This window comes from Rhinichthys klamathensis, unplaced genomic scaffold (assembly GCF_029890125.1).
Source record: "Rhinichthys klamathensis goyatoka isolate OS25496 unplaced genomic scaffold, OSU_Roscu_1.1 h1tg000021l_1, whole genome shotgun sequence".
In the NCBI taxonomy this organism is placed as follows: domain Eukaryota; kingdom Metazoa; phylum Chordata; class Actinopteri; order Cypriniformes; family Leuciscidae; genus Rhinichthys; species Rhinichthys klamathensis.
Genome location: NW_026606572.1, coordinates 446,143 through 465,439, shown reverse-complemented (window position 1 = coordinate 465,439; position 19,297 = coordinate 446,143). Strand labels below are relative to the sequence as shown.

Below are 19,297 nucleotides of genomic sequence, written 5' to 3'. Positions count from 1 at the left end.
CAGTAAGTTAATAATTGAGATATCACTCTGCCCAAGTTGTTTTCCCAGAAGTGATGACTGCTTTATTATGATATGATGTAATTTAGCTTTTCCAACTTTCATATGAAGGGAAAGTAGTCAAAAATAACAGATTGGACAATAACTTGAGGGACATGCTAAAATCCGTTAATATAATTGTTAAAATAAATGTAAAATACTTGACAAAACTCTATTCATTACAGAGAATCATTACTGATAATACCCAACAATGTAAAAACTAGTAAGTGGTATAGTAAGTGTAAATGGAACACGCAATTTATTTTTTTAATTATTAAAATTATTTTAATATATTTTTTTATATATTATTTTTTTAATCAACTTCAATATGCTTAGAGTTCAAATGGTGTTATTTATTATGACCAAGACAGCTTTCAAATGGATATTGTTCTACATTTTAAGGCAGTAAGATAATGATCTTTACTGGGGACACAAAAGGCACCGAAACCCAGGAATGACCCAAATAGGAGCAGAATACCATTTTAAAATTGTTTGCTGAATATTGTCATACATTCACACGCAAATGAATAAACTTTATTCTTCACAAATTTTAAAAGTTCATAATTGATTTAGATTTTAAGTGAAAGTCAAAATTGTCACGTTTTATAGTACAGCCATTGCATTTCCTCCTTAAAATACAGTTTTGGACCTTATAAATAACATTCAGTAGCCCACCACCCCCATAACTCATATCTATAATTTTTTAAAGATCCATTATATGACATTTTCTCCACTTACCATTTTCCAGTAAATGTAACATAACATATTAATAATTCAAGATCTCTGATGAAATATGACATATTTCATACATCTTCACAGAATTTGACATTATTAACCATTTCTAAAAATTAAAACAAACAGACCAGACAGAACAAGTGTTGGCTCAGTTTATTCAGCTCTTTCCCCAGATCACTGACAAACATTGCGAAAAGCGACTAGCATTTATTTCACAGCTGAGAAATGTTCTCTTCCACATGTGCGTTATAGTACATGAAATAGGTCATGTTTTCCATTAGACATCATTTTTGAAAAATAGCTATTTAGTCTCACAACATTAAAAATCTCACAAAATGTTCACTTTTACAGATGAAAGACCTATTTAAAGACCTCTTTCACAAAATTGGATTGAGGCACAGGAGAGAAAAACAGAACTTTACTTGGACACTTCATCAAATTTAGGCTCTGTAAACACAAAAAGGGAAAATGTTAGTTAAATGCACAGTAGAAAATTCAACTTTAGGACAAATGCAGTACCAGTCAAACAAAACTAAAACCTAAAACAAATGCCACAACTACAAACTGTCACGAAATAGCATTGTGTGAACCAATCTAAAGGAGTGTTGAAACTGACATCATTCTTAAGCAAATAGCTTTAATGTTAGGTTAACACACCAGGGAATTTGAATTCTGGGAAGGAAGACAGATCACCACCACCGTACAACCGCTGCAGTTTGGCTATTTCATCAGCAAGAGCCTTCTGATACTCTGGACCGGCATCAACTAGACCAGCGGCACTGAGAAAACATGAAAATAATTATCCACTTAAATATAAATGCAAGATTAAACACAAAATAAGAGCACCAAAATCGAACGAACGAGAGAGTATGATAGTAAAACACCATGTACCCGCTTTTTGTGGAGTATGCACGAATTGAATCTATGAAAAGTTTCTGAATGGGATCCAATCCAGCTGACAATCACAGGAAACACATCAATTAATAAATGCTTATATCATCTATAAATTACAGACAAGCATATAGAAGCCAGAATCCTTTATATCTTGTACATTAAGGAAGAAATCAGTCTTCTTTAACCCTCATGCATGAGAAGAGTGCCTGGTGTGAAGGCTAGATCTAGTGAACTAAAGAGAACAGAGTAAAGGAGCAGGTCAGGAGGTGAGTAATTAGGACAGAGGTTGCATCTACTGAAATGAAACGGAAGCATTTCATCTCATAAGTGATGAGGCATTGTGTAATATCCATAAACAAATGCCCATCAAACATACTGATTATTAATTCAAGCAGTTCTCGTACATAATTTTGCATCTGGCAATAAACTGTCGCTTCCATTCCACATACAGCAAACAGTGCAAACTCAAATCTCCCTCAATGCACCATACACTACATTGGGAAAGTGGGTAAGGAACAGTGGGCATTTCATATTTACGTTGACATTTAAACCACGGTACACAGGATAAGATAAGAGGGTAATTAACCGATTACTGATATCATGCGACCCCCTGGGAAGAAAAGCGAGACAGTGACAAAGAAAGTGCGTTTGGGTGAGGAGAGGGCAACGGGAAAGAAAGATAAGGTCAAAGTACATTTACATGTTACCATACTCGTACTGTTAAAAAAACCCAAAGTAGTCAAAAGCATAGAAGTGCATCACATGTGGTGACATCAGTGCCGCTGTGGTAACTTTAACATTAACAAGAAAGAAAACAACATTTGTTTTGACAGTGACATTTTCCATTAACACTAAGAAAGCATGACAAATGTAGCTTCATCTTTACAGATTGGGGTGATGGTGCACAGATTGAAAAAATGGTAATATTTATTTGTAAATAATAGGGCTGTCAATTAAATCAATCAATCAACATTTTAATTGAATTACATGATATGCTGATTAATGAACAATTTAATGACATCACTGTGTGAGACTAAGTACTAAATAAAGTGGCTTTAGAAGTCAATATATTGTTTAAATTCTAAACAATATATTGACTTCTATTTTGAAAGGGAACTGGCACTGCGTCGATGACACTAATGGGGAATGACCCTCCACGTGAACCGGTGTCCAATCACGACAATACGCGGCGGCGGGTCAGGCTGGGGCTGCTTTACACACGATGTCTGTGTTACAAGCATACCGAGCCAACCTGCTAAAGGATTTGGACCAGGGTCAGGGTTTCTCCCCTGATGTAGTGGATGAGCTGCGCCGCACCAAAGATCTGGCTCTTCGGGCCACCAAACAAACCGCTACCTCGATTGAAAGGTTGTTTGGCGGCCACAGGGAGACATCTGTGGCTGAACCTGGCTGACATCGGGGAGAAAGAAAAGCGTTTTCTTCTCAACGGCCGGTTTTCGCCATCTGAACTTTTCAGCGCCTCCGTTGAGACAGTGGTGGAAAAGTTCAGAGAGGTGATGGAGCGCTCTGCTGCATTTAAATCATGCATTCCGCTGCGATCCGAATCCACGCCCAGACAGCCAGGGTTTCCTGGCCCATCCCAGTTCGAGGATCGGAGACAGGGCCAGAGGTTTAGTGTCGCCTCTGAGGGAGGTGATCCAGCACAGGCGCTCTCAGCATCAGTGAAGGATCCCCTTCCACTGAGGGTGAATAACAACCACCCTCTCCTCTCTTCTCTCCTCTCCCCCACTTCTTCACCCTAGGTGCTTCTTACATCAGGCCCGAGGCTAGACCTATGATGATTTTTTCCTTCAATACGGAACCTTTCTGAAGGTCTGGCGTCGGGCTTGGTAGTGAGTGCGCCCTTTCTAGCTTTTGGCTGGTAGGCCTTTGTGAGAATAATGTTTAGGCCGCCTCTCTACGAGCAGCAGGATGATCTTGGTAGGTCTAATTAAAAAGATTGTTAAACAATAGACCTCGGATCCCTGTTTAGAAAGTATTAAGGGGTGTGCTTGATATGAAGTTTATAATAGGATAATGAAATAGGACCCTGACGTTCCCACATTATAGGTAGGCTTGCATATCTTTTCATAGGCCTCCTCTTGTGTTAGAGTCATCAGGTTTATGTAGTAGGTAGTGCCAATCTGTGGTCACCCAGTAGTGTACAGGTTGGCTTCATCTCATAGAGAATTCTCAATTGAGGGCACCGTGCACATGAGCTTCAAACAGATAAATTCTGTTTAGTGTCAAATGGCCACCGCTCTGTAAAAAAAAAAGCTCCAGATAGACCAAAACACCAAGCGTTGGTCCTCGTCAGGCCAGCTTGATAGCCATCTTGTATTTATATAGCAGGTCTCCTCTCACTTTAGAGAGTTGTTTTAATGAGACTATAGCTTTGAACTAAAGACATTCAGGTGTGTGCTTCAATATCTGGCTTAGGCATGTGTACTAGGAGTTTTTGGAGGCGATCTGCTAGAAGCACCCTCGCCCCGAGCCCCTCAGTATCTGAGTGTAGGCTCTTTAGAGATATAGCCCTTCAGTTTATCTTCTGTAGGCAGTAGTAGGCAGCAGTGTGCTGAGGGCTCCGCTCTTCAGAGCTGAATTAGTAGCTAGAACCATCCAGCTAGGCCTTAAGTTGGTTCCTCTCTAGGCTCCTTGAATTAAATTTCAAGTCTTAAGGTTAAATGTCGTTGGCCTCCTGAGACCTTGGCCTTAGCAGAGAAAAACATTGAAACGGTATTGTAATCACAAGATAAATAGGCCTCGAAAAAAATCTCAAGGTTATGCTGGTAGTACTCCCCTTGTTAGGGTCATGATTAGAGTGTTTTTGCTACCCACAGCTTTAGTTTATTTACCCTGCACCGCTGGGGCTCTCAGGTAGAGACACACTAGTACTCCCTCCCATTTGGGCTGGTTTGAGTACACTCCCTTAGAGCCTAAGCACTGCCATGGGATGACGATCTTGACAATTGAAGCTGTAGGCCTTTCTATAGGCCTCCTCGATAGTCAGGTAGTGTAAGATTGTACTCCCCTTGTTTAAAGGGTCGATAGCACTTCTCCTGAGTACACTGCCTGTTGGCAATGCAAACTAGGAAAACCAGGCCCACAGGATTTCTGTGAGAACACCTAAGATGTCTGAGGCTAATTCTGCAAACAAGTATCGCTATCAAGTAGTCATGTAGAGGCAGATAATGAGAGAGACTCTGTTTAGGAAACAGACAGGTTGTTGGCAAGACTAGGTCAGTAAATTAGACCAGATCAGTATCACTGGTGGTATATGGGGTTGACTTTAGTCCCCCTCAAAAAGTGACTGGATGGGACTCCTTTCGGACCCCCTGGCCATATTCCGTTTAAGGAACCCCTTCCATGGAAGCTGTTGGTTCCAAGCTTTTGAGTGGCCTGGGTAGGCCTTTGTTGTTTCTGAGGCCTCTTTGAGGCATATAGCTTGGGCAGTGGGCGTAGGTAATAATGTATGTGACCCGAAGGGGTAGTGTTTTTTGGCATTTCAGTGAAACTGCCATTTCTGACGTTTCTGTCACAGCCATAATTGGCATGCACTCCCCTCACCATCGTGGGTTTGTATATCGTTCCCCATAGAGTCATCAATGCAGTGCGAGTTCCCTTTCAAAAGGGAAAGTCTCAGGCTACGATTGTAACCTATGTTCCCTGAGAACAGAGAACGAGACACTGCTTCTTTTTGCCATGCCTCTGGGATGCCTGCTGAACAGTCCCTTCAGACGTAAGTGGATGACATGTTCTCTAGGCGCCCCTTTTATACTTCCGGGTCGCACAAGTAGTGACGTCATAGGCTGTCGCCGGTCAATAACGATTGCCATGATTGGATAAGCTTTCAGACACCGGTTCACATGGAGGGCGTTCCCCATCGCGTCAGACGCAGTATCTCGTTCCCTATTCTCAGGAACATTACAGTCGTAATCTGAGGCGTTCCTCAACTTGTTTAAATTCATTATTCCACAAGTTTTTAAGAATTAAATGTACTAAAAATTAATGTTAAATTGATGGCCAAAAAAAATATTAGAACTTCAACTTAATTAAATGTGATGTCACATGTTTTTAACAAATAACTGTACAAAATTTGTTAAATTGACAGGCCTAGTAAATACAGTTACATTTGAGGAGCACTGGGTCAAAAACACAAGGATTTAAAATGCAAGGACTAAATGAAGACAAAAGATATCAATGAGAGAAGCAATGGAAGACAGGAGCAGGATACAAGAAGTCTAAACATTTAACAATGAATAAGTGAATGAACAGAAATGACAGAAAAGACAGAGACCAAAACAGATGAGTGTAGAAGAGTTTCAAAAATAAAGAAGAACATGCACCGCATAACACGGAGAGTCAAAACGTTAAAAACAAACATATATAATGAATACATGCGTAAAGACAGATGACGGATGGGAAGACTGGCTATGTTCATGGACTGAAAACCAGGGCATAGACTTAAAATACACCATCAAAAGTCTTCAAGACAAATGATGTGCTGTCTCTGCCCCAGCTTAGAAAATGAATATAGCCCTGAATGAGTAACTTGTGTCTAGGTTTCTGCTGTGATGTTGCTGCCAATAAGGGGTGTAACGGTTTCTAAAGGTACAGATTGTATCAGGGTTCTAGTGTCACAGGTTTACAGTTCAGTACAGTACATAAGAATTAAAAAAATTCCTAATGACTGTGACACTTGTATTAGTGTCACATGAAGTACTACACCATGTACCACACCACAAAGGTTTAATAATCCAGTACTTGATCTAATTATTTAAATCAATGACTTGCTTACCCTATAGGATTTTGTTTATGTAAGGTAAATCACAATTACAATTCACATATATTGTTAATATTCACAGAGGGGTTCTTAGGGGTGAGTAATGTATACAAAAATATGCTAAATGTATACTGAACTGTAGGTGTTTTATGAACCGTTTCACCCCTAAAAGCTTTTTGCATGTATGCTCTATGTACTAACACATATGCGATGACACACTGTAATGTATTTGTAACTGTAATAAAAAGGTAAAAAACTGTATTGTGATTACATCTTTACCATTAACATTACTAATGTGTATGTGTAAAGCCCGTAACCAAAATTGAGAAGAAAAAAAACTGCTGTCAAAAAATTGCTGTATCCCAATATATGAAAGGGGGTTATAGGGGATATGGTGTGTACCCTCAGGCGTCTCCACAACTTCTGCTGGAACTTCAGTAGCATCTGTGATCACAGGGGCGGAATCTACCAGCTCTTCAGCAGGAGCTGCCTCTGCAACCGGCTCAATAGGGGCAGCTTCTACAACAACTTCACTGACAGCTTTAACAACTTCAGCTATTGCTTCTTGGGCAGGGGCTTCTTCTGTAGATGCGGCTTCAGAAGCTAGTGCAGCAGGAGCTTCAGCTGCAGGAGCAGCGGCTTCAACTACAGGGGCAGCGGCTTCAACTACAGGGGCAGCGGCTTCAACTACAGGGGCAGCGGCTTCAACTACAGGGGCAGCGGCTTCAACTACAGGGGCAGCGGCTTCAACTACAGGGGCAGCGGCTTCAACTACAGGGGCAGCGGCTTCAACTACAGGGGCAGTGGCTTCAACTTCAACTTCAGGTACAACCGTTTCAGCTGCAGGAGCAGCGGCTTCAACTTCAGGGGCAGCGGCTTCAACGACAGGAGCTTCAGCTGCAGGAGCAGCAGCTTCAACTACAAGAGCTTCAGCTGCAGGGGCAGCGGTTTCAACTACAGGAGCTTCAGCTGCAGGAGCAGTGGCTTCAACTTCAGGGGCAGCGGCTTCAACGACAGGAGCTTCAGCTGCAGGAGCAGCGGCTTCAACTACAGGAGCTTCAGCTGCAGGGGCAGCGGCTTCAACTACAGGAGCTTCAGCTGCAGGGGCAGCGGCTTTAACTACAGGTACAACCGTTTCAGCTGCAGTGGCAGTTACAACTGGTTCAGGTGCAGCGGTAGCAGCAGATGCAGTTTCTGTAGAGGCAGCAGCAACTGAAGCTGCAACTTCCTTCTGGGGGAATTCCACAAATGATTTGTGCTGGACAAGTTTTTCTATATCGAAGTACGTTTTTGGTGCTGCTTTTTCTAGGATGGAGGGGGAAGGGGGGCAAACATAAAAATGTAATAATTTGATTCATCACATGCATTATCAGGCTGAATGGAGACCGCTAAATTCATTCAGCAAAATAACTCACCCAGTTTCTTCAACAATAAAAGCAGATGAATCTAAATATATTTCACTTTCAGTAAAGTCTGTAAATAAATATTCAGTAACCCTTTCAGGGTGCTTTCACACTAGCACTTTTGGTACGCACCAAGGTTCGATTGACATCAGAGTTGACAAAGCAAGAGAAAGACCAGGAGTTTCCTTTAAATTATAATCAACATCCCAGCCTTGCAAAGTCATGTTTGTGTTATTTTTTGTGTAATATATCGGTAAGTTTATTAACAATATAGATGTGAGTGTTTGTTTTCAGGTAAAATAAAACTTATTTCTAACCTAAAATTGCATTTAAGTTAAATGGCAAAACTCACACATTCAACAAATGGACTGAGGTTGCATAAAACATTCCTCAGCAGACTTATTTGTCAATGCCTATACAATTAATTTCAAAACCACTGTCAAATTATTATTATTTTTCTGGTGTCAGTTCAAGCCTCAATAAATCCAATCATTTATGTACTGAACATATGTGCTGCTCGCACAAAAAAATGCAGTAGTCAACATTTGAAGTGTATCAAAAAAGTTAATCAAAGTTGTCCTAAGACAAGAACGGGTATTGTTCAAAATTCATGTATAACTTTGATGAAAGGTTTTGATCTACTTCAAATGTTGACTACTGTATGATGCTGGTACTACATTTTGATCTGTGATTGATATTATTTAGTCAAAAGTTTCAAACATCATAAATGTTGATGTTGCTGCTCCTGTAAACTGTAAAACAAATACATCCATTTCTGAAACATAGTCATTAACTGGTTTCCACTTATCCTCCTTGGATACACTTTAAATTGGGTATAACAGCGATAGTTTATAAAATAAATGTTAACAAACACATCCTGTTATATCTGGAACAAGTCTATACATTTTAATTGGTCACATATTTAGTATTAGGGCTAAATAAACTACTGTATTCTGTACAAACATATTAATGTTACTACATGTCTGTCTGAACTATCCAATACGGATGGGCCAGTCACTGCATTCTGCAGTCACTCATTTTTGTATAGTGACCGCTAAACTGTATAAATGACTGTTCTTTACAGTATTTTTCTTCTCCTATAACAAAAAAACATTTCAAATAAAAATTTCATTTTTCGTTTATGTATTTAATTCACCATTGCATTGAGGCCCGATCACCCTGTATGTGAATTGTAAACTGGTATAAGACTGTGAATTATGCAGAACAGAAAACGTGAATGCAAAGAAATTTGATAAAAGTATTATAATAAAGTCAGATTGTTTAAATTTGAAAATAGGTTAAAAAAATAATGACAATAATATTATGTCAATGACAAAGAGTATGAACACTTTTGGCCACGACTTTAATATGCATATGTTTTTATGTATTTGCATGGTATTACTCCTACATGACAGTTAGGGAGAGGAACAAAACACACAGAAACAACAGCTGAGGTCAGAGGACACATTCCCTGAACCATTTGAACCTAATAATTCTCCCATGTATGGCATCGTGGTATGAAATACAGAGCGCTCCTCGCCTCCTCCCCCAAATATATGACACATGTTAAAACTGATGTGACACACATATATATAAGAAAGATTTACCTTTGTTGTACTTTTTGGACTTGCTGTCCCCAGATTTTGAGCTGAAAGCTACAGCAGGAGCTCTTCCGATGGAGCTCAAGCCCTCCGCCTGCAGACACTAACAACAAGAGACACACAAACACAACATAGATTTCAAAACACACAGAGAATCCCTATGAATAAATCACAACCACCATTGTGTAGTTATATTTATACAACCGTATGTCGTTTTCACAAATCTTTGCAGTGGTGTCAAAACATATGTGCCAGCAAAAAGTACATAGTGTTCTCATGGGAAGTCTGTGAAGTTGACAAACACTCTTCAGTTTTCCCAGTGGACATTCAAACAAGTAAATGTTGCCAATTTTTTGTACATTTTCTAAAAACTAAAATATAGAAAAATAATCGTAAAAATAAAATAAATAAATAAAAATACTAAAAATAATTATCAATAATTTGAAGCCCCTACATTTCACACTGTTACAGGTGCAGGGTTCTGTTGCAAGATATCTGATTAACACCGTGTAAATGCACTTTTTACTACTAGGAATATGTTCATGTAAATATCGTCGTGCATGTAAATACAGGACAATAGAATGTATTCATGCGTCGAGTCTGAGTGGATTAAATGCTTCAGTGAGCTGCAGCCTGCATTAGCTTGTGTTCACAAACGGACTACACACATTTCTCACAATTTCACATGTTTACAAAAATATGAGTAATAATATGTGCAAATGCACTATAACATGCATGCATATTTCTTTTAAAAAAATCGAACAAAAAACGCATTTTACCCTGAGAGATCCGAGTCGTCCTACCCTAAGCAAAGAGGCTGCCATCTTTATTGCAGAAACCCTGTGAAGAAAAACAAACAGCTGCATGATCAATGGTGACAACGTGTGACTTTAAATATTTAACATCGCCAATTTAAAGTTCGTGCATCTGCTGTTTAGAACAATGAAACTGATATTTTTTTAAATTGTTACTAGAAATCAGAAATGTTATTTATACAGCAGCAGATCAGATATAGAAAATGCAAAAGCTCACATTCACATTGATCAATGTTTGCTATGCACGTCATAAACAATACAACAACCAATTCATTCGTGTAAAATTAAATGCATGAGAATGACCTAGATGAGATGTGTGTGTTTTGTGCAGGTCAGTGTCACTGGATCCTATAAAGTTACCTGACTGTGACAGATCTTCAAATCAAAGCTCCAGGTTAAGGAATCTCCACAAACGACTGCAACTCAACTCAAAAAAGATCCCAGTAAAGTAAAAAGACTAGAGTTAAGTACAACAAGTATGCTGGATGTACCGCTAAAGCACACTAAAATACCGCCCTTGCATAACGAACACACCCCCTCTTAAACATCACCAATTACATGAGTGTAACCGTGTAACCATGTCCAGTGCAAAAGAGGTGCTGGTTTTCGATTGTAACGATGTAATTTTTTAAGCAAAAAATAATACCAATAACTATTTTTTTTATATAAAAATAAGTATTAATCGTAGTGAAAGTGTATTATTCGGTACACTCTTAATGGCGGTCTCGTCATGCTACATTCCTGCTCGTTTATGTTAATGACGTATTAAACGCGCGACTGTCATTTCGCACGTGAGCAACAATCATGGCAGTGGTGTGTTCAAAGGCAGACTGGTTTGTTTCAAGCTGTTCTACTACTTTAGTTGCCATACACCTCAAACAGTCTAGGTGAGTAGCTGTATTTTAGACTGTCAGCTGTCTACATATTTCCAGCTCTTTATTTTAGATATGGTGAAAACTGGAGTGTAGACTCAGAATGATTTCTGCACTGTGATAGAACAACCATCAGTAAACGATTCAATTACATGATCAACATCATTTTCATTGACTTTTACCCGAGATTTTGCATATATCAGTACCGTGCTGCAAAGTTTTCCCAAGATGTCTCTTATTCGATTTTGCATCATCATATTGCACTATTTTCATGGTTATCATATTTGTGTGTGTGTGTGTGTGAGTGTGTGTGTGTATGTATATATATATAAAACATACTGTTATCTTAATATTTAATTCAAATCATTCTATGCCATGCCTAGAGTTGCTGTTTGCTTTATTGCTGTGCATTAATTTGCTTAATACACTTTGACTTGAAATGTATGCTTCAATATGTAATTTTGTAGTCCAAATTATTTGACTAGAAGATATAGAACACCTGTCACAATACATTTAGAAATATTGATGATATCTTGTTGCATTTTTAAAGTCCATACATATAAGAAAATGAATAATCAATCAATTGATAGTCATTCTGATAACAGCATGGTTATATGCTATTAAATGTGTTATTAAATATTTTAAAAAAGTTAAATTAATCATTTAAGAGGTCTTCATCATTGATATTTTAGCATATTTTATTATCTCTCTATATTGTGTATTTGCTCCTTATACTTGTTTTTGTTTTAGTTTTTTGTACTCGTGCAAAAAAAAAGCAATGCTAGTTTTCTTTTGACATTTTTCTAATAGAGAGCCGTTCGTGTTTGACTGTGCCAAAGCCGAGAAAAAAACAAAGGAAGCTGATGGTGATAGTAAAAGGTAAATGTGATAGTTCTGATATGTGAGTTTGTTATTGTACTACTTCATAATCTGATGATGCAAATGTGTGTATTGCAGTGCTGGAGATGGACCAGAGGAGAAGGACAGTGACAGGATTCTTGCGTTTGCTGCCTCAGCCTCTGGGAAGCATGTAGCGCTCACAGATGACCACAAACGTCTTGTTCTCTTCTGCACTGAGCCATCGTGGCAGTGCATTAGTACACGGTAACACACACTCGTTCCTGAGGTTTGTAAAGAAAGTTTACCTAAAAAGTACTCGCCATCACTCATATCATTCCAAACCTGTATGATTGAAGACATTTCTGGACACACATGGACTGTCCAAGATCTCTTTAATCAAGGGAAAAGTATAGTTAAAAAAAACAAAACAAAAAAACAAATTGGAACTGATTTGGAACAACATGAGGTTGAGTAAATGATGATTGATGACAGAGTTTTTCTTTTTGGGTGAATGGTTATTTTAAAGTGTCCCCATTTTGCTTTTCCATATATTACCTTTCATGTAGTGTGTAATATAGCTGTTTGTTAATGTAAAATGTCTGTAAAGATCAAAGTGCAGATAAATAAAGTTATCGTCTCCTAAAAAAAGGAACCGATTCTATACTGCCTGAAACGAGTCAATGGTAATTCCTGTCTTACTTTGTACACAAACCCTATGTTGGTTTGTAACACATTTGCATAATGCCAGCCTATGGTCTTCATTGGCTGCCCGAGAACAAAGTCTACTTTGACCCTCAAACGCTGTAGTTGTAGTGTAGTTAAAGGGATACTTCAGGATTTAGCATTAAGCTTTGAATTAGTAGAAAACCTGTAGTATTTTAGAATTACCGTGCTTTCCACCCTCATATCCCCCTGAGACGAGAGATTTATGTATTTTTTGTCTGGCAAAAATCGTCATTTTGCGTCATCGGAGGATTTTTTAGCCAGAGGCTAAAGACTACAGTCAGTAGTAGGGGCTGTCCCGCATGTTCTCAACCCGCCCATAGAGGGTGGGATCTCACTCACAGAATGTACACATAGTGTCAGCCATCTTTTTTTGGAAGCTAAGCTTGCAGACTCTTGTTCTGTGGAGAAAGCTGAGTAATAGGGGTTACCATACTCTTTTTCCCGGACATGTCCGGCCGTTGATGTCCGGGATTCAGCTTTTGCTTTCTGCAGTCGCCATTCATTGTTTACATGCACACCTTTTGTTTCAATCTAACTGAATTCCTTCCGATTGGTGAATCTGAATGTAGTGTTTACATGAACGCTAAACAAGTGATCGGTTGTTAACATTGCTAATAATATTCCCGCTCCTCCGTGAGAGATACGAGACCGGTGCGTCTCACAGGTGTCGCTCATCGGTAATCACGCCACCGGCCTCGCGCCGTTCTCCCGCGGCCCTCACTCGTCCTGCTCGCCACAGTAAACTTAATGAATGGCGACTGTAGAACGCAAAAGCCGAATCCCGGACATTTTGGGCGATCTCGAAACACATTTTCGGGCAGACTCATCACGGAGACTCACTAGTAGCCTAGCCTTGTTGTTTAACTACTGCGCTCTGTTACCGGTAGGCGTGGCCTCCTAGGGCAGCGAAGCAAGTGCATTCTGGGAGTTGTTGTCTTTCATCCACATAAGCCAAAAATACATTTTCTGGCTTTTCTCAGTCTAGAAAGCTCCAAATTCAAAAATAATTTCACATTTCTTCTACATGAATGACCCATTTTAAATACACATTCATCTTTCCAGAGGTGAAGTATCCCTTTAAGGCCTGGAAGAGTTTGTATTGCCGACTCGAGAAGACGCTGTTTTCTGTGCTGCGAAAGCAAATCCACTTTGCAAGCACTTCCAAAGCATGAGGACTTGGACTTGAATTGATACGGTAAAACTGACACCGTTGTTACGGTTCGTATCACTGTGTTTACAAGTGCTAAGGAAGATCCAGAGCTGAAATTCGGATATGGTAATAGGCGTTTTGTTTCCAAACAGTCGACCAATCACACAGGTGGACCAGCTGACCAATCAGAGCAGAGTTGGCTCTCAGAAAGAAGGGGGTTTGATACTTTATTGAACCATTTCAGAAAGTGTGAGGAAAAGAGGTGATGCTGCAATGTATATTATGAGAAAAAAGGGTACATTTAGCATAATAGGGCCACATTAATGATAATTTCTCTGTAAAGCTCTTGTAACTCTGTGGTTGTTTTGTTGTAGGTGGGTTGTGCGGCGATGCACGTCTCTTGTATTTACTCAGGCTGAGGATGAAGTCTTTGTGGCTGATAAGTCTGGGGATGTATATTCATTCTCTGTTCTGGAGCCACAGAAACCAGGAGAGCTGAAGCTGGGACATCTCTCCATGTTACTGGATGTGGTATGTTGTACACAAACAGTAGTTTTAAGGACAGTTCAATTAGAGAAGGGAATATAGAATATTTTCTAATGAAGTGCCAGTTTTTCATTGTGGAACTTAGTGCAGCACCTGAACGAAAATATTAAATATTCACATAATTTGTGATGTTATTTATCTAATTAACTTGTATGGTTAACAGCTTTAAAAAAAAAAGTGAGTTTTTATATTTATTTGCTTTTTCATTTACCTCTAGAAAAAGGAGAAGTATTAAATGGCTGAAATATTTCTTTAATAAAGTGCCAGTTTTTATTTAGGGGAGTTATTTCAGAATCCAAACAAAAAATATAAAAACTCCCCTTTATTTTCACTTAAAGGTGCTCTACGTAACTTTTAGCGGCCTCTAGTGGTGATGTTTCAGATTGCAACCAATTTTTACAAGAGCGCTCGTGCTCAAACTCATAGACAATACCGTCTATTACGCAAATATCTCGGCGAATACTGGACGGATTCGGCGAGCACCGAGCTCGTTGGGACCATCTAGTCGAGCTGAAAAGAACCATATAAGTTCCATAGTTTTTGGTGGTGTTTTCGCGGAGATATTAGCAGAAAACCATCGGGCGCGCTGCAAAATTGCGGACGCCGGTGACGTCACGATCTCAGAAGAAAATCGCTCGTATCTCTGGAACGCAAAGACCCAGAGAGCTCAAATTCGGGGGAGGAGGTCCCAGGGGAACCCTTGCTCGAACACTAGAGTGGCGGGCCTCGGGGATGCCCCCTACCTGATCGCCGTTCGCTGGGACCCCCGATTTCGAGCGGCTATAACTCGGGGAGCCGGGCGAGTTGGACCTCGGGCGTGGGCTCGTTCGAAAGGCCCCGTCCAGCACTACGAACGATTAGAGTCTTGGGAATATTGATCAAAGATTGACTGAGATATAAGCCGAAAAACGTGCGCCTTTAATCGGACGTAACTCCCTGACCGTCTACAATAGACTGAATATAAGGAGAGAGGCTCGGGAGCGCGCATGCACGTCACATCCGTTGGATTTCGCGGTAAATCCGACCCGGAGACTTCACATAGAAATAGGAATACTGGCCTTCAGAGGTAATAGCAAAACCCGACAAGTGGATCATTGTAATGTGTGATTACAACCCCTTCACACACAGGCAATAAAAAAAGTATTCATTTTAGAAGAAAAGTTCCATATAGCACCTTTAATTATGATTTTTTTTGCTAATTAACCAAGTGATTCTCAGCTTTAAAAAAAAGTGATTTTATCCTTTTGCATTTTCTTCTCCAGACTCTCTCTCCAGATGATAAATATATCATAACAGCAGACCGAGATGAGAAGATCAGAGTGAGCTTCCGGCGGTCACCCTACAACATTCAGGCTTTCTGTCTAGGGCACAGAGAGTAAGTGTGGACCGTGGGAAGCAAGTGATAGTACGCCTCATATGTTGTTCGCGCTTGTTCAAACATGTTTGATTTCTCATGCAGATTTGTCAGTGCATTGCTTGTGCCTGCAGGGCATCCTGACTGGCTTCTGTCTGGTTCAGGAGTAGGTGTTTTCCAGTTTACCTTTTCTTTACTGTTCTACTGTAATATTCTGTTGGGAAAGTGATTGTAAGGGTGATAACCATGTCAGTCCTACAGTATTAAGACACTTATGTGTTCACAGGATGGCACAGTGAAGGTTTGGCATTATGAGACTGGCCGGCGGTTACACAGCGTTGACCTGAGGCAACTTGGCCTAGACTCTGAAAACTCAGACACAGAAAAGGTGCAGTCTGTTTGTTTTCAGTCAGCTATTCGTACAGACATCACACTCAAGCTACGCACAATGTGTACTACAATCCCATGGAAATAATCACATTATATATTGACTTAGATATACGGTTTTCAATGGGAGGTATGTGTGTAAAGTCTAGAACTTTGGTAGGATTTTAATTGTAAAAAAAAAAACCCATAATTTACATAATTTTACAAAGCTGGCCTTTTGTTTATTTTTAATATGGAAAATTCACAATATTATAAGGGCAATATTAGAAACCAAGGTGGTGAATTCTACAGGTAAAAGAAAAAATAAAGAAAAAACTGCAAGAATTATTTTAATATGGATGTCTACACACACTGGGTCTCATTCATGAAACATTCGTAAATATACGAGTAAATATGAGAGTGATTTGCGCGTAAAGAGACCTTCCCGAAAACTCTTCTCCTGATTCACAAATACTTCGTAAACGTCAGATGTGATCGTGAAATGTGTGTGTGTGTTAATGAATTCCAATCAGTCGTAAATGGGATGCGCGTGCACGTTCATTCTCAATTACCATAAATCCCGCCCATTAAACCCGACTGACAACTATATATGGGCATCATATTATGACATGAATGCGAATGAAAAAAAAATTTCTCAGATGCAGAAATTGAAGTTTTATTTTAAGAAGTTCATTCAAAACGCCACATTTTATTTTCAAGTGTACATAGTGGCGTATCGGTTCCTAAAAAAAAAAGGAAGCTTGGCAGCATATTAGATGCAGTTAATGGAGTTTCATCTGTTAATCGAACATTCCCAGAAGTGAGAAGAAAATGGTTCGACATTAAGAGAGCAAAAAAACGAATTAGTTCACTTCGGAAAAATAGTATTCAAACTGGAGAAGGACCACCATCCCAGATGCTATTACTGGCTCTCATAATAAGAAAAACCGTATGTAATTACTATATATAATATTTTTTCAAAATGTTGTGCAAATATGTACCCGATTAAGGAGAATTAAAATACAGCCTTAGTTATTAATGAGGAAAACGTTCGGGTGTTAAGCGCACTATTTACGTGTGGCTGGGAGCAGGTGTAGATTTCTTGTGTACCAACTAACATTTGGAAAATACGAACATTTTAATGAACACGAAAATTTACGCCAGAACCACTTTACACACGATTTACACAAAAATTCGTTCTGCTCGTGTTTCATGAATGAGACCCAATGAGTTTGTGACGGATTACAGCAAAATGTAGGATAAGGTTTGAGGGAAAAAAAATATTCAGGACTCATTGCATATTTTGATTCATGATGCAAACTTTTATGACAAAGAATTTTAAACTGTGAAAATGCATAAAAATATATTTTAATTAGTCATTTAATTGATATATTGCATCATATTCATTTATATTTGAAAATATGTAAATTAAATTATCATATTTTAACTACATGAAGACACATTAACGACATAAAGTGTTATAATATTATTTGTTAATGATATGAATTAATGTTTTTATTCATTACATCTACCTTTTTATTGCCATCCCTAAAACCCTTTGAATTAAAATTAAACATTAATGAATGAAATATGTATTAAAACAATCTAACTGAATTAAAATGATAAAAATGTAATGGGGAAAAAAAGTAAACTTTTTTTTTTTTTTTTTTCTTAACAGCTTTTTGTTTTTATTGAAGAACATACAGTTCTTGAAAGTTTTGGAATCACAAAATTAAGTGTGGTCGATTAATTGAATGTCCACCCAGTTTATGTAATTACAAGTTTGAAAACAAGTACCTTCGTCATAAATACTGGAAGAAATATTTTAGATCTATATTATAATATAGGGGGCCTTTTGATTTTTTTTTTTGGACAATTCGAGTTTAACAGGTTTAGTGCCACTAGTATAAAGTGTTTATTTCCATTCAAGTCCAGGTGTGTTTATTTTGTAATTGTCACTGATCTCTTTTAAAGAGAGCTAATGTCACTGCGACTATGATATATATATCTATATATCTTTGTGTCTTCAGAGGTTTGCCGTCAGCAGGATCCTCAGCTCACCAGATGGGCGACACGTAGCTGTCCAGTGCGAGAGGTGCGTTTCATTTAATCAGATCTCTGCAGGGATCATCCTTCTAACTGGATTCTGGGAGAGTCTCAATGACAACAATAGTATTCCTTTGTAAATATAGAAACGCACAAGTCAGGGGTTAACAAGGGTTTTATCATTTCCGTCTGTGTAGATTTCCCTCAGTTCAGCTCTTCATGGTGGATTCTGGGACGGAGGGCAGCCTGAACCCTGCCGAGACTCTCGCTCTTCCTCTTGCCCCCTGGGACGTGACCTTTGATTCACAAAGCCAACTGTGGGTCTTACTGGAGAGTGAAGACTTGAATGTGCTGCTGTATCGATACGCAGAGCAGAACTGGAAGGTCCATACATGCTCTTCTGTGACTGTCTTTCCATGTACTGAAGTTAACTCTTCCCTTACTAACTGCTTGTGCTTGTTTATAGCTGTGTGACTCAGAGACGCCTGAATTGAGGAGGGTCACTGAAGCTTTACAGACTCAGTGGAATGTCTTTCAAGGTAGGAATCGGTATATAAAAGTCATTCTTGTATTTACTTCATAAAAATCAGTAAAGATTTCACAGCAAAAAGAAACCTGTATTATGACCTAAAGGTGGACATTTGTACAAAAAAGGCCTAAAAAGTATAAACTATCAATCAGAAGGCATGTAGTAGATTGTATACAACAGGGTTTTCAGCGAAGTTTTGATCATGTTTATAATTTAGAGGCCTTCGTAGTTCATTAGTCAAATAGGATACAGTAGGCTTCATAGGGGTAATGTATATTTTCCCTCGTCCTCTCTTCACAGGTTCTGTGGGACTGGAGAGTCAGTTTAAGCACCTGTATAAGGTGAACTTCGACAACATGGCGTCATATTTGCAAAAGAAGCAGGAAAGGCTGGAACAGGAGACTAAGAAGAGAGCAACAGCAAACGGCTCTAAACCCAATAAAAGAAGTAAAACCGAGAGCGACGCTGTGCCTCAAAACACCAGCTGAGAGAACGGCTTTTTTAATTTCTGCATTATGTGATATAAACAGTTAATTCACAATGACTGATTTTTTTTATTATTCATTCAGCAAAGCCTTTCAGTTTAAAGAAAGTTTCTGTG

General features: G+C 39.0%; 2 protein-coding genes across 2 annotated transcripts; one reads left to right on the top strand and one right to left on the bottom strand.

The window, feature by feature from the left end:
• Positions 1-958: 958 nt before the first annotated feature.
• si:ch211-140m22.7 (uncharacterized protein LOC570370 homolog) lies at positions 959-10,326 on the bottom strand. The gene is made up of 6 exons (XM_056240812.1): positions 10,232-10,326; positions 9,459-9,555; positions 6,851-7,753; positions 1,663-1,726; positions 1,429-1,550; positions 959-1,218 (listed from the first exon to the last, which is right to left on the bottom strand). The coding sequence occupies exons 1-6, from the start codon at positions 10,316-10,318 to the stop codon at positions 1,190-1,192; spliced, it is 1,302 nt and encodes a 433-aa protein (XP_056096787.1). The 5' UTR covers positions 10,319-10,326; the 3' UTR covers positions 959-1,189.
• Positions 10,327-11,023: 697 nt separating this feature from the next.
• Positions 11,024-19,240, top strand: wdr4 (WD repeat domain 4). Its single transcript, XM_056240799.1, has 11 exons — positions 11,024-11,154; positions 11,950-12,018; positions 12,097-12,243; positions 14,230-14,386; positions 15,664-15,776; positions 15,861-15,921; positions 16,042-16,143; positions 18,152-18,216; positions 18,365-18,551; positions 18,634-18,706; positions 18,997-19,240. The coding sequence occupies exons 1-11, from the start codon at positions 11,072-11,074 to the stop codon at positions 19,182-19,184; spliced, it is 1,245 nt and encodes a 414-aa protein (XP_056096774.1). The 5' UTR covers positions 11,024-11,071; the 3' UTR covers positions 19,185-19,240.
• Positions 19,241-19,297: the final 57 nt, after the last annotated feature.

What these genes read in the sequence shown, in the direction of transcription:
- si:ch211-140m22.7 (XM_056240812.1), bottom strand. Translation starts at nt 10,318, where the DNA reads ATGCAGCTGTTTGTTTTTCTTCACAGGGTTTCTGCAATAAAGATGGCA. An exon ending in AGTTGTGGAGACGCCTGAGG is followed by an intron (nt 1,727 to 6,850) that starts GTACACACCATA and finishes TGTGATTGTCAG; the next exon opens with CTGGATTGGATCCCATTCAG. An exon ending in CCCAGAATTCAAATTCCCTG is followed by an intron (nt 1,219 to 1,428) that starts GTGTGTTAACCT and finishes TTGTGTTTACAG; the next exon opens with AGCCTAAATTTGATGAAGTG.
- wdr4 (XM_056240799.1), top strand. Translation starts at nt 11,072, where the DNA reads ATGGCAGTGGTGTGTTCAAAGGCAGACTGGTTTGTTTCAAGCTGTTCT. An exon ending in TGGCAGTGCATTAGTACACG is followed by an intron (nt 12,244 to 14,229) that starts GTAACACACACT and finishes GTTTTGTTGTAG; the next exon opens with GTGGGTTGTGCGGCGATGCA. An exon ending in TTCTGTCTAGGGCACAGAGA is followed by an intron (nt 15,777 to 15,860) that starts GTAAGTGTGGAC and finishes TTTCTCATGCAG; the next exon opens with ATTTGTCAGTGCATTGCTTG.